A 13,304-nucleotide genomic window follows, 5' to 3' on the forward strand; every position below is an offset into this window, starting at 1 on the left:
CCTAAGCCAGGCAGGAGACAGTTACAAAATCTATCAGCATTAGGAGTATCATGAGAGCAAAAATCATATTAGTATGAATGATATCTTTCAGGATGCAAGCATAGAACGTAAAATCTAACATGGCAAGAGGACAAGCTTCATGGAGTTCCTATCACAGCCTTGAATGTTAATATAAGTTTGTGTATCTAGAAGATAGTTGTTTTATTAATGTGCATTTCCCTGCCTCGTACCGTTTACCAGGGGACAGAGGTATTTTCCTTTGCTATGCAGTTTCTCCTAAGGAAAATGAAATACATTGCAGGGCAAGTCCTGTGACAAATGGTTTCTGGTCTATTTAGGCACCTCTGCCCTCAATTCATTCTTGTGCTTGTTCATGCTGGATCGAAAAAACCCGTACCTTTTCATTCTATTTTTGAAGAAGACTGCTTTAGGTCACTTGGTGTTTTTGACGTCTAAGTTTTGTAGATCAGGATTAATCTATATAATCAGCTTTTATCTTGTCAGTTTTAAACAGACTTAAAAAATAACTTTAAAAGGTAAGTGTCTTCAAACTAACACTGGCAAACCACTTATTGTTCAACTTCTCAGCAATGCACTGGCTGTGTCAGAGAAGTCCTGAAATTAACAGGTTTCAAATCTGTGAAGGACATGAAGTCCTTCCCAAGTAGACCAGCTTCTTGTAGTTATTATTACAATATCCTCCTATTATATACTTGTTAGCACTTAAAATTTTATGCCCTGTCAGAAAGGCTGTGTTGTCATTTCAACCTTCTGGAAACTGGACTGAGGTTGAATTGAAAATTACACTCTCTTCCCTTACAGCCTCTCACCTTTTTTTTTTCCACACATGGGTGATTATTCTAGAAGAAAACTTGTATTGTGAAACGTAGAAATTTGACTTGACCAGCTAATTTTGAAGCTGATTAGCTATTACAACGACAGGAGAAAATAACCTTGCCTGTGCCTCCCAGAATTTTACCTCTGTTTCCCATTTTATTTTCTTTTATCTAGTTTGAAGAAAACATTCTGGATGCTTGCCTGTTCCTGATGGATAAGGCAGAACTGGAGCTCTCTGGGCGTGGAAACCCAATCAAAATCTGTCGTGTTGCCTCCGCAGTGGTATGTAATGGATGCATAATATGTGTCAGAAGTGAGGCCAGGCCGATTTAACTGGCCCTCATGCCCTGATGTGCTCACTCCAACATACAACAAATCAATTGTCCATTCTGGAGTCTGGCATCTTATTTTGCTCCACTAAAGCTGAAGCAATTTATGTTGGCTCATGACCTTTTCCTGAGAATGGTGCCTCAGTGTGGGAAAGGCACTTTTAGACCTTGCACTCCAGACATAAGTATTTCTTGTGACACTATGCTCATTTTCCAGTAGCTGATATAATTGAGAAAGCTATTTCTGCTATGGACAATAAGGTGGCCTGATGGGTGGAATTTTGGCCGGGGAACTGAGAGACTTTATGTGGACTCCAGTGCTAACCTCAGTGGGGTCTGCAATGGTGGGTGTCTGATTTAAGCCCCAAATGACCTAATTAGGCTGAGAACAAACATATATGTGTGCTACTTTGGCCCCAGAAGAAAACACTGTGAGAACTGTCCTCTTAAACATGGGGTCCATAAAACATGCCACATTCAGAACAAAAGTACCTAAAATAATCAAGGAGAAGACAGAAGACTTTCCAGACCTCCTTTCTTTCCAGTTGCTAGGCATCAGAAATCACGCTGTGGGTGCAAGAGCAGTCCCATCCCTAATATTCAATATGCTAGGCTCATCCAGAATGTGGAAGACAAAGGCTGAGTCCTCTCCTTTGTCTTATTCGAGGTCTGAACTGATGCTTTCTGCTTCCCAGAATAATACTCTAGTCATTGAGCTAGTTAATTAGATGTTCTCTCAAGCCAGCTACTAAAATAGACTGTCCACAAAACGTGGCTGCTGGAGATGGATGATCCTTTAACCCATTTGTTATAGCATTTGCCCAGGCTTTAAGAAAATGAGCTCTTTGTCTTAGATGACATTGAAGGGGGATCTCCAGCCTCTCAATCTTGCATAGCATCACGTTACATACAATAGCTTCAGCAAGAAGTATTGAGAACACCTCCACTTCTCTTTCTCTTTTAACATTTTAGTTATTTCACTCCAGACACTAGAAATATGGTTTCAGACCTCCAGATAGAGGTAAGAATTGAATGTGGTTCCTTCATCTCTGGGCTAGAAGATATAAAAGGTCCCTCATGTAGGGACCATGGAGGCCCTCAAGACAGAATAGCATGAAGTTTAAGAACCCAAAGAGGGCTTGGATATTAGTTAAGTTTTGAGCCACTGAATCATTTTAGAGAGGTAGAGAAGCTCACCATTGGAAATCCAGGAGCCTATGTACTTTAGGTCTATACTGCAGAATTAGGCCATAGCTGGGTTGGGGGTGTGGTCATCTGAAATCTGGACCTGAGTAAGAAGTGGTCAGGAGGTGCTAAAGTTCAGCCTGTGTTCCCTACCCTCACTCTTGCTCAAGTTGAAATGTGGTAGAGCTGAGCTAGTCTGAGGACATTCTCCCATGCTGGATTCCTTCTGAGGCTTCCTTGTGTTGCAAAGCAGGTAGAGTCCTTATCTTCTTCCATCCTTTACAGCCATGGGAGAGCCAGAAGATCAACATGTTGCCCTGTCCTTCAAGATTTCTTTTCTTGGCATGTTTCCCACACCAGTGAGATGGGCACAACCTCTTAATCCTTTGGTTATGACTCTGAATACTTATCTTTTTTCAGTCCCAGAGTTCACAGGAAGTCGATTTTCTAATTATAAAACAGTAGTTAATGCAGCCAAAAGCTTTCAAATGAGAATTGTGATTTATTTGGCTGGTGTGTAGCTGTTCCGCATTTGCATAATTAAAAGGTACAGAGCGAATGAGCTTTTTGCACAGCCTCAACTGGTTTGGTTCAAATTGCAGCTAGGAGATGTATTGCTCGTTAATGCCTATCAGTATAGCCATTAGTCAGCAAAACTCTCTGCTTTGTATAATCTTACCAGAGGAAAACTTACACAGCAAATTCCTTCCTGTTTTCATGTGTGCTGGACCAAAAGAGTTAGTTTCTACTCTAAAAATAACAGTGAACTGGTTTTCCTCTCAGTCTGCTGCAAATCAGGAGTGATTTTATTAAAATATGGACTGATATGGAAAGAAAACCAAATGATGTTAGGAAAGAATACAGCTTATCAGTGTATAACTGATTGTGTTTATTTAAAATACATATCAGTAAGCACATTTAATGTAAATAAAACTTACTAAACAGGCAACATGAATACTCAGTGTGGTGATTTAATTTCAGCATTATTTTTAAGTGTCTGACCTTCATTCAAAATTGTTCAGTGATGGAGAATCCAAGGTCCTTAGCAAGATTCTTCTATTTATCCCCTACCTTCATAATGAAATATTTTTATCTTACTTCTAGCATAAACTGGCTATGTTCAGTCTCTCCTATCGTATCTGTCTGCTGAGTTAAGGAGCTTTTTATTATTCAGTCTCTGACATCCCTAACGCTCGTTTTCTTTGACTTTAGATCAACTCCAGGGACGATAATGGTGTGATTGCTGGATCCTGGAACAATTCATATGATTATGGTGTTGCACCTTCAGCCTGGACAGGAAGTGTGGACATTCTCTTGGAGTATTACAGTTCTAAGCAACCTGTGCGATACGGCCAGTGCTGGGTCTTTGCTGGTGTCTTCAACACATGTAGGTATCAGTGAGAAAATCTCCATGCTGCCATGCAATTCTTACTTAACAGAGTTCTTAGGTAAAACTAACTAAAATATTTCCTGACTCTGTGTTGTTCAGGAATAAATAGCACAGAGGCTTAAAAATACATGGCTAAAATAGATGGTCTTCAAATAAAACTTTGCTGTGTACTTCAGTTCAGCTGCTCTTCCACACAAACCTGTTAACTATTTCTGGGTTCAGTAAAATGTATTCAGTGACTCACAAGGGTAAGTTTGTGAGAGAGAAAGTTAAGTCTTTTGGTATGGTCCACATTTCTGTCAAGAAATCTTAGATGAACAGGGTGCTTGTCATCTAGACCTAAAACATTAAATTACTATCCAATATGGGATATGCAATCGTGTTTCTGCTGCAGAAAGGCCAAATCTCACCTACTGAGGATTGTTCCTAGAAAAATTGAGATGAACTGTCCCTACACCTGTCTACTGAGCACTGTTAACATTTTCTACAGAGTTTATGAGCCAGAAGAATGAAGAAAATGCTGACCTAGTTTATTAATTGTCTAGCACTACAAGGTTAAGTCTAAACAGAGTTGGTCAAACTAGAGTTCTAGTGTTTCTGCAGAGTGTTGCGGGTCATAAAACCCAGTGAGGAAAGTGGCATTGAATTGGTCCCATTTTTTTACTATCTAGCACTTTCTAACAACATCATCTGCTAATACACAGGACACACTGCAGCGTATTAGCAGTCAGGAAAGACTCTCAGAGTGTAGCAAATGTGCTTTATACAGGTAATAGGGACCAGACATTAGAAGCAATGCTTATGTCAAACATCAGTATAAAGCCAGTTAAACCGTTCCTATGCCTGTGGTATAGGCCAGTAGAAGAAGCTGAACAGAGACTAAAAGTAAGTGTCTTAAGCTGAGATGATCATCCTGAGAAGCACTTACAATATATGCATTTAAGCATCAGACTGTGGGGAAGACCATATCAGCGTGTTGCAGGGAGACACAATGTGTATTTCTGCAGGCTTGGAGCCTACATTGCATGAAGTACTTTTCAGCCACAGCTGAAGCCAAGATTTGGTCCATGTCTTTAAGATGTGAAAAGGAAATTACAGAAAATTTCTCTGTGAAACCTTTCCCTTTTTTATGTACCTTAATACTGTCACATGTTGCTTTCTCAAGGAATCACATTATACTTCTCTTCACATTATACTTTTATAAAAAATGAGGGCAATTAATCACCCATCTTCCACAGGAAATGTGAAAATTGAATAATGAATGATAAGTTGAAAGAGTGGTTCTTCACCCCCAGGCAGCTTTGGGCATCTCTGTGTTTTCACTTTATTTTTGCCTGTTCTGTATGTGTTTCATTTTGTACATAGTTTTCCTCCTGTCTGGATAACTAAATTTCATAACTCATTCTGGTTACCTGAGGTGGTTCAAAAACTATTCAAAGGAGTAAGGACCTCAGAAATAAAGCTGTCTTCTGACCGCCTAGCCTTCTGCTGGCACACGCTTCTCACAGCTGCAGTGGGGGATGGAGTTTCAGATTTCTCTGCTTTGCATAGAATCATAGAACGATCTGGGTTGGAAGGGACCTTAAATATCATCTAGTCCCAGCTTCCCTGCTGTTAGCAGGAACACCTTCCACTAGACCAGGTTGCTCAAAGCCCCAACCAGCCTGGGTTTGAACACTTCCAGAGATGAGGCATCCACAACTTCCCTGGGCAACCTGTTCCAGTGCCTCACCACTCTCATAGTGAAGTGTTTCTTTCTAATATCCAATCTAAACCCCACCTCTCTCAGTTTAAAGCCATTCCCCCTTGTCCTATCACTACATGACCTTGTAAAAAGTTTGTCTCCAGCTCTCTTACAGGCCCCCTCTATGTACTGCAAGGTGCTATAAGGTCTCCCCAGAGCCTTCTCTTCTCCAGGCAGAACAGCCCAACTCTCTCAGTTTTGTCTTCATAGGATAGGTACTCCAGCCCTCTGATCATCTTCGTGGCCCTGCTCTGGACTTGCTTCAACAGGTCTGTGACCTTCTTATGTTGGGTACCTCAGGGCTGGATGCAGCACTCCAGGTGGGGTCTCATGAGAGCAGAGTAGAGGGGCAGAATCACCACCCTCAACCTCTTGGCCACATTGCTTTTGATGTAGCCCAGGATACAGTTGGCTTTCTGGACTGCAGGCACACATTACCTGGTTGTGTTGAGCTTCTTGTCAACTAGCACCCCCAAGTCCTTCTCCTCAGGGCCACTCTCAGTCACTTCTCCCCCGGCCATATTTTTGCTTGGGATTGCCTTGACCCATGTGCAGGACTTTACACTTGGCGTTGTAGAACTTCATGAGGTTCACACAGGCCCACCTCTCAAGCCTCTCAAGATCCCTCTGGATGCCATCCCTTCCCTCCAGTGTGTCAACTGCACTACACAACTTGGGGTCATCAGCAAACTTGCCAACAGTGCACTCAATCCCACTGTCTCTGTCACCAACAAAGATGTTAAATGGCACCAACACCTGAGGAATGTCACTCGTTACCGATCTCCACTTGGACATTGAACCATTGACAGCCACTTCTTGAGTGCAATCATCCAGTCAATTCTTTATCCACCAATTGGTCCATCCATTAAATCCGTGTTTCTCCAATTCAGAGACAAGGATGTTGCATGGGACAATGTCAGCTGTTTTCTGCAAGTCCAGATTCTTTCATGTATTTGAAGAGGCTCCTGTTTTGATTTGGGAAGGCGCTGACAGGTGCTGTGTCCTTCACACATGAAATACTTAATTTTATTCCTGGAGCAGTGGGATAATGAGCAATCACCCACATCCAAAGAACCTGAGAGATATCTACTTCCTTCACTGTCTGAGGCTACGTGGTCTGTACCTGATGCTCCTCAGCCTCTGCACAACATAATGGGTTTAAAAAGGCTCATGCAAATGTTTCCTATGGAGGAATTCCTCGCAGTGGCTTCCATGGCCCACTTTGTCTTCTCTGCCTGTTGCCTTATCTGGATTTCTATAGATCACAGACAGACACAAACACCAGTTCTCCCACCTTCCCCCTGCAATGGCCCTGAATCACCACTACGCAATATTTTGCCTGCAGGCCACTGTGAAACTGGGGCGATGCAGCAGAGGCCTGGAGCCTGCTGTGTTAAATGGAGAGGCGTATTTATCTGGGGTGAAACTAGACTTGGTTTGCTGACTAAGTTAGTCAAGTCAGAGATCTGGCACTTTGTACTGCTGCAAGGATTGCTGAAGTACAAAGTTTGTCGAGACTTATGAAATGGAAATGTCCAGTGGCTAATCTGATGATAGCCACTGATATATCCAGCTGCTGATCACTACAGAGAGGACAGCGAAGGTCCAAACGGTCATGTGCAACTAACAGGGTTGTTTTGAGGTGATTTTGAGTCTCCCTCAGCTGCCAATGTTTTATTATTGTGACCAGTCCAGCTTTCCAAGGTTACTATAATGTACGCTCTGGATATTCATCCGTTAAAAATGCTAAAACATTCGAGAAATGGTCATTAATCTTGAAATTGTCAGACAAATTATTTTCAATGAGCCCTGATGGCTCATGCACTGGAAGCCTTGGAGGGCACTTGAATTAAGTTTAATCAATAGGTACATATGGTATTGGATGCATCCAGGTAATTTGTCATCCAGGAACTTGAAATGAATGTGCAGTGTTACACTTTATTGGGAGTCACAGTAGTGACACTAATGAATATACAAAACCCAGCAGTAGCAGGAAGAGCTGTTCAACTTTGCAGCATTGGAACTATTTTTAAATGGGATTTTCAATAAAAATCTTTCCCCTTAAAAAAAAAAAAAAAAGAAGAGGGGAAAAAACCCAACAGACATCCTCTGTTTTCTGCAGAACCATGTTGGCTCCTAAATTGGAAAAAAAGGAACTTTTTTTGGCTGAGAAACAAAATATGTCATCTGGAGAAGCTGAGACGATGTGTCACCCTGCAACCCTACTCCCCTCTCAGGGCTGTGCTCCATGCCTATTTATCAGTGCCTACTGATGCACTACTGCAGACTGCAGACATAGCTGTAGCATTTCCACATTTCCCAAATCTACCACTTGTCAAATGGTGAGAAGAGTCACCAGTGTTACATTGTGATGGTCTGAGATTTAGGGCCAGGGGCTTTTTTCTTTGGTCCTCCTTTTAAGATCCTTTATGGGAAGGGACTGTTAGCTCTCAAATACTATTACTTAACATTCAATATTAATTATGAATTATATAATGCATTTTATTCAGACGCTCAAGCTCTGTCATTTCAGTTGCAAACAATGCAGCTTTTCACCATTGCTAGCACTAATTTTCTGCTTTATTCTTTGTGTACTCCTGATCCCTCCTGTCAGCAGATGTGAAACAAGAAAATTCCAAATCAATCAAAAGGAGATACTTTCTGTTAATTTTCTTTTTAGCATAATCTCATGATTCTCCTGAGTTACTCATACTAAGAGACCTGACATATTTTGCATTTCTTGCAAGTTCAGACTTGTTTTTCTTTGTACCACATTTGGTCATGCAGTTGACCCACTGCACCAGCTTTGTCCTGAAAGGCTGCAGTGTGGTCGCTATGGAAGGCTGCTTTAAAACTATTGGTAATTAGCTGCTTAGGTTATAACCATTGTACCACCACATACCCTGAATGTTCATCATTTTGGGACCAAATAAAATATTTACCAAGTGCTATATAAAGACAGATAGGAGGAATTATTTGGGTTGTTTTGACTGTGTTTTCCCATTTTATTCTAGTTATTAATAGTTTCTGTCCTCTCATCCTGTCATCCATGAACACAGCCTTCATATTTGTCCTCCTCATCACACTTTTGTCTTTGCCACAGTCCTGAGATGCTTGGGGATACCTGCAAGACTCATCACCAACTACTCTTCTGCCCATGATAACAATGCCAATTTACGGTTGGACTTCTTTCTGGATGAGGAAGGAAAAGTGGACACCAAACTTACAAAAGACTCTGTCTGGTGAGTCTTCCTGGAAAATGCCTTTAATGTGTCAATGATATAAGTAGTAAAAAACATGATGGCAATGCCTATGTTTTATTTATTTCTCTGTGCATTGAAGAACACTGCTAGTTTATGTAAAACAGAATGAATGGATTGTTAGTGGGCTGACTAATATGAAGTGCTTGTTGAGTAAGCAAACCCTGGGGGATCCTGCTAGTACTGTTACCATACAGTGTATGTTTAAGCACACCAGAGGAGAGCTGGAATGGGCTGGTGTTCCTTCGGGCCAAGCTATTTCTAAAAATGGAAAGGGGTACGATGGGCACTTCCATCCTTCTGGAGCCAGGCTCAAAGGTGTACCTCAATCTATATGGAAAAATATTCTTCTTGTTTTGCCTGTTCCCAGTTTCCACATTTATAGACTGGTTTTACGTTGTGTACATGCAATTGTTGTTGCATAGGTACCTTCCAAAATAAATCCAGTTCAGCTTAAAAAGTGAAACAAGTTAAGGTATCGTACAAGATACTGAAATTCTATCACCAGATTTATAAGAAAACTCCCTAGGACCAATAAATAGAGTTTACACATTCTTTTGCAGAAGGCAGTCCTCTAACTGGCTTTTCAAATTCTTACTGTCTGTTGTCTGACAGGAGAAGTGTAGCATTTATTGATTGTATGCTCTGTGTGGGTTATTGGCCCTCAAGCCCCTCCTCCTCAGAGTGAAGCAGTGAATATGACCTCTATATTCTTATATTCAGGAGATACTCATCCTATTCAATGTTAATATACTTGATTTGTGTCAATGATATCTTCAATCATTAGCATAGCTGCTCATCAGCATGCTTCATTAATCTATGGAAGTCTTTATATTAAAACTGTAATAAACCCATTATGTGGTGGAGGAAATGACTGAACCTGTTATTGTAACCTCTTTTATGTGATTTCCATAATCAAGAGGAAATCTAAGGAAAACAATTAAGTTCATTTACATCTGAAGCTTGTATCACAGCATCACAGAGTAGTTGAGACTGGAAGGGACCCATGGAAGTCATACAGTCCTGCTCACAGCAGGGTTAGCTAGAGCTGGTTGCTTAGGGCCATATCTAGTTGGGCTTTGAGTATCTCCAAGGATGGATACTCCACAACTTCTCTGGGAAACAGATGCCAGGGCTCAACCATTCTCACAGTAAAAAAGTGTTTCCTGATCTTCAGACAAAATTTTCTGTGTTTCAGTATGTGCCTGTTGCTTCTTGTCCTGTCACTGGGCTGCTGAGAAGAGTCTGGCTCTGTCTTCTTTCCCTCAACTCCCTAATCCAGCATTTATATGCATGGATAAGGTCCTATTGAGCCCTCTCATCTTCAGGCTGAACAGTCTCAGCTGCTTTACCTTCTCCTTGTGTGCAGTCTCTGTTGTATCAGCTATTGCTTCCAGTTTTCTATATCAGCAAATTTGCTGAGGGTGCAGTGGGTCTTGTAATCCAAGTCATCAATGAAGCTGTTAAATAGTACTGGACCCTGTATTGACCTCTGGGGTACACAACTAATGTCTAGGCTCCAGCTGGAGTTCACACCACTAATCACAACCTTCTGATCCCAGCAGTTCAACCAGTTTTCAGTGTATTTTACTGTCCACTTGTCTAGCCTATAGTTCAAGGGTTGGTCTATGAGAATGTTCTAGAAGATGGTGCTAAAGTCAAAAGGATCAATCTCCATGCATTCTTCTCCCCTTGTCCTTTCAGTCATTCACTTCATCAGTGAAAGCTATCAGGTTTGTCAGGCTGCCTGTAAACCTGGCTGCCTGTAAATCCATGCTGACTACTGCCAATTACCTAGTCCTTAATATGTTTGGAAATGTTTTCCAGAACTTGCTCTATAACCTTGCCAGGGCTCAAGGTGAAGCTCACAAGTCTGTAGCTCCCTGGATACTCCTTCTTCCCTTTCTCGAAGAATGGAGTGATATTCGTTTCCTTCCAGTCCTCAGGAACCTCCTCCAATTGCGATGATCTTTCAAAGATAGATATGAGTTGTCTTACAGTGACATTGGCCAGCTCCCTCAGCATTTTTGGGTTCATTCCATCAGATGCATTGGACTTGTGTGTATCCAGTGTGTTTAACTAGTTCTAACTTGTTACTCATCTACAGATGGTAAGTTTTTTTTACTCCGAGCTTTCACATTGGTTGTGGGGGCTGTGATTGCTGAAGGCAAACCTTAGCAGTAAAAACCAAGGTAAAGAAGACATTGAATATTTTGGTCTTCTCTTAATGCTTTGTCAGCAGGTCACCTGCCCTGTTCAGCAGCAGCCCCGCATTTTCTGTAGTCTTCCTTTTGATACTGATGTACTTGTCTTTCTTACTGCTGTTCACGTTTCTTGGCATACTCTGTTTGATCTGTATTTTGGCTTTCCTAAAGCTGTCCCTGCATGCTCAATACAGTGACTCTGTATTCCTTCTGGTCACTTCCCCCTCTTTCTTAGCACCTTTTTTTTTAAATGTTTGAGTTTAACTGGGACCACCTTGTGGACTTGTACCACTTTTGGTTGATTTCCTGCACACAAGGATGGATGATTCCTAAGCTTGGAGGAGATGACCCTTGAAAAACAACCAGCTCTCCTGGATCCATCTTCTACCCAGAACTACCTCCCATGGGATTCTTCCAAGCAAGACCTTAAACAGGTCTTAGCCTATTCTCCTGAAATCCAGAGCTGTGGTCCTGCTATTTGCCTTGTTTCCTCCTCTTAGGATCCTTTACATCTGGTCTATGAGACAGCAGGACCTCAGTACGTCTCATGGGGCTAGTCCTTCTATGGCTCAGAGAGCTGAAACCTCCTCTGCCTATAAATGGTGTGAAACAAGACTTAGTGACTGGCTGCTTCACTGCTCAGTCCATACACACCCAGTAAGGGATCATTGCTATGCTTCAGAATTTTCACTGTCTCATCTCTTCTTCTCTCCTTCTCCTAACCTAGTGTATATAACACCTCTCACTCACTTTCGACATTTCCTTTTACTTCCCTACATCTCTTTTTCCCAGTTGTTTCCTAAGACTTCTTAATTCAATCCTGTTTTTTTCAATTCTTTTGGGACAGGGTCAGATCATCCACAATCATCCTAGCTCCACTGAAATCCATACGCACCTTTACACTAGCATTTCATCCTCTCATCCCACATTTGCTTTTCTTTGGCTTGAATACTTTTTGAACCACCTTGTTCATCCTTTTATCCACTTGGTGCATTTATTAGTACATGGTGCACATAACCCTTTGGGCACAACTTAATATATATACCTCTTTTCATTTCTCCTCTGTGTCCTTTCTTTTCATTACTCTGTAACACTCCATGGTAGCCCACATGCCGACTTTTATTGGCTTGTGTCTTAACCTTGATTTTATTTTTAATGTCTATTTTATTTCTTTTTTTAAGAGGACAAGCTCAAGGTATTTATAATGGTTTTTTTAAATGCATTTCTCAATTTTATTTATAATCTCCTGAAAACTGGAAGCAAAGCTCTTTTTCTCTATTAATATATCATTTCTATTGTACTTGTACTCCAGCCTTGTACTGCTGAAGCGGATCTATCTTCAGGTTTTAAATACTCTCAGACTTCAGGGATATTTGGAGCCAGAATTTTTAGTCCAATCAATCTCAGTGTGGGGCTCCCTCTGAATGTTATTTGACATTTATTTATTTTTATTAAAAATCATTTTCTCCCTCAGGATAGGAAACAACAACACCACCAACAAAACACGTATACAAAATTACACAGACTTTGCAAAAAGTTATTTTTATAAAGCTGGCCGGATTTGGGCCCATCAGTACTGTCTCTGTCCCCTTACTTTGTTCTCCTTGTCTTTCTTAATGATGATATAAAGACACTTATAGAATATTTCTTTTGGATGGGAATCAAGACTCTCTCCTACTGTGAGGTCCAAGTAGATCAACATCAGTACCTCAACAGAAACTTGCTTGATGTCACCCCACCCATGCCCAGGCCTGTGCAGAAAGCCTTTCTGAGACCTCTGCTTTCCTATTCACTTCCAGATACCTTTGCTCTAATTTCTCAACAATGTTATCAGTGCCCCTCTCGACCTCAATGCCTGAACCTGTTAGCTAGTAAAAGGACAGCAGCTTTTTCCAGCATGTGCCTGTCCCATAAACAGTATGAACTGCCCTTCTTGAACTGTCTTCCAGGCATAAAACCCACCTGGTCATCTTTTATTAATTTCCCCATTGCTTTGTTTAGTCTATTTGTAATTATCTCTGTAAATATTTAATGGTCACTACATTGATCTGTATTGCCATTCTTGCTTTCTTTAATGTCTCAGGCTTGCTGTAGAATACAAGAATTACAGGATCAGTTTAACAAATTATGGTTGCAGAGCCACCTCTTCAACTATGCTCACTTCTACTAAAGAAGTTTCTGCTACGTTTTGGAGAAGCAAATGTCCCCTCATCCCTACTCTTCTTAATGTTGACTGTTTTACAAGAAATGTCTTTCTGTCCATTCACATTTGATATCCTAAAGTTTGTTGTTTGCATGGCAGCAGACCTAAAGAAATTGCCATTCTGTTGTGTCCAGCACTACACCAACAGAAAC

The 13,304-nt window shown here is 41.1% G+C and overlaps 1 protein-coding gene across 3 annotated transcripts in view; it reads left to right on the top strand.

Moving 5' to 3' along the window:
• Positions 1-13,304, top strand: part of F13A1 (coagulation factor XIII A chain) — a 115,755-nt gene that overhangs the window by 84,588 nt on the left and 17,863 nt on the right. For all 3 annotated transcript variants that reach the window (XM_018077674.3, XM_018077675.3, XM_008934485.4), the window contains 3 exons: positions 1,012-1,119; positions 3,564-3,738; positions 8,589-8,727. In XM_018077674.3, the coding sequence (XP_017933163.1) occupies positions 1,012-1,119; positions 3,564-3,738; positions 8,589-8,727 (422 nt within the window). The remainder of the gene's footprint in view (positions 1-1,011; positions 1,120-3,563; positions 3,739-8,588; positions 8,728-13,304) is intronic.

The sequence above is a fragment of the Manacus vitellinus genome, unplaced genomic scaffold (genome assembly GCF_001715985.3).
Source record: "Manacus vitellinus isolate BGI_N305 unplaced genomic scaffold, ASM171598v3 scaffold_39_pilon, whole genome shotgun sequence".
In the NCBI taxonomy this organism is placed as follows: Eukaryota; Metazoa; Chordata; class Aves; order Passeriformes; family Pipridae; genus Manacus; species Manacus vitellinus.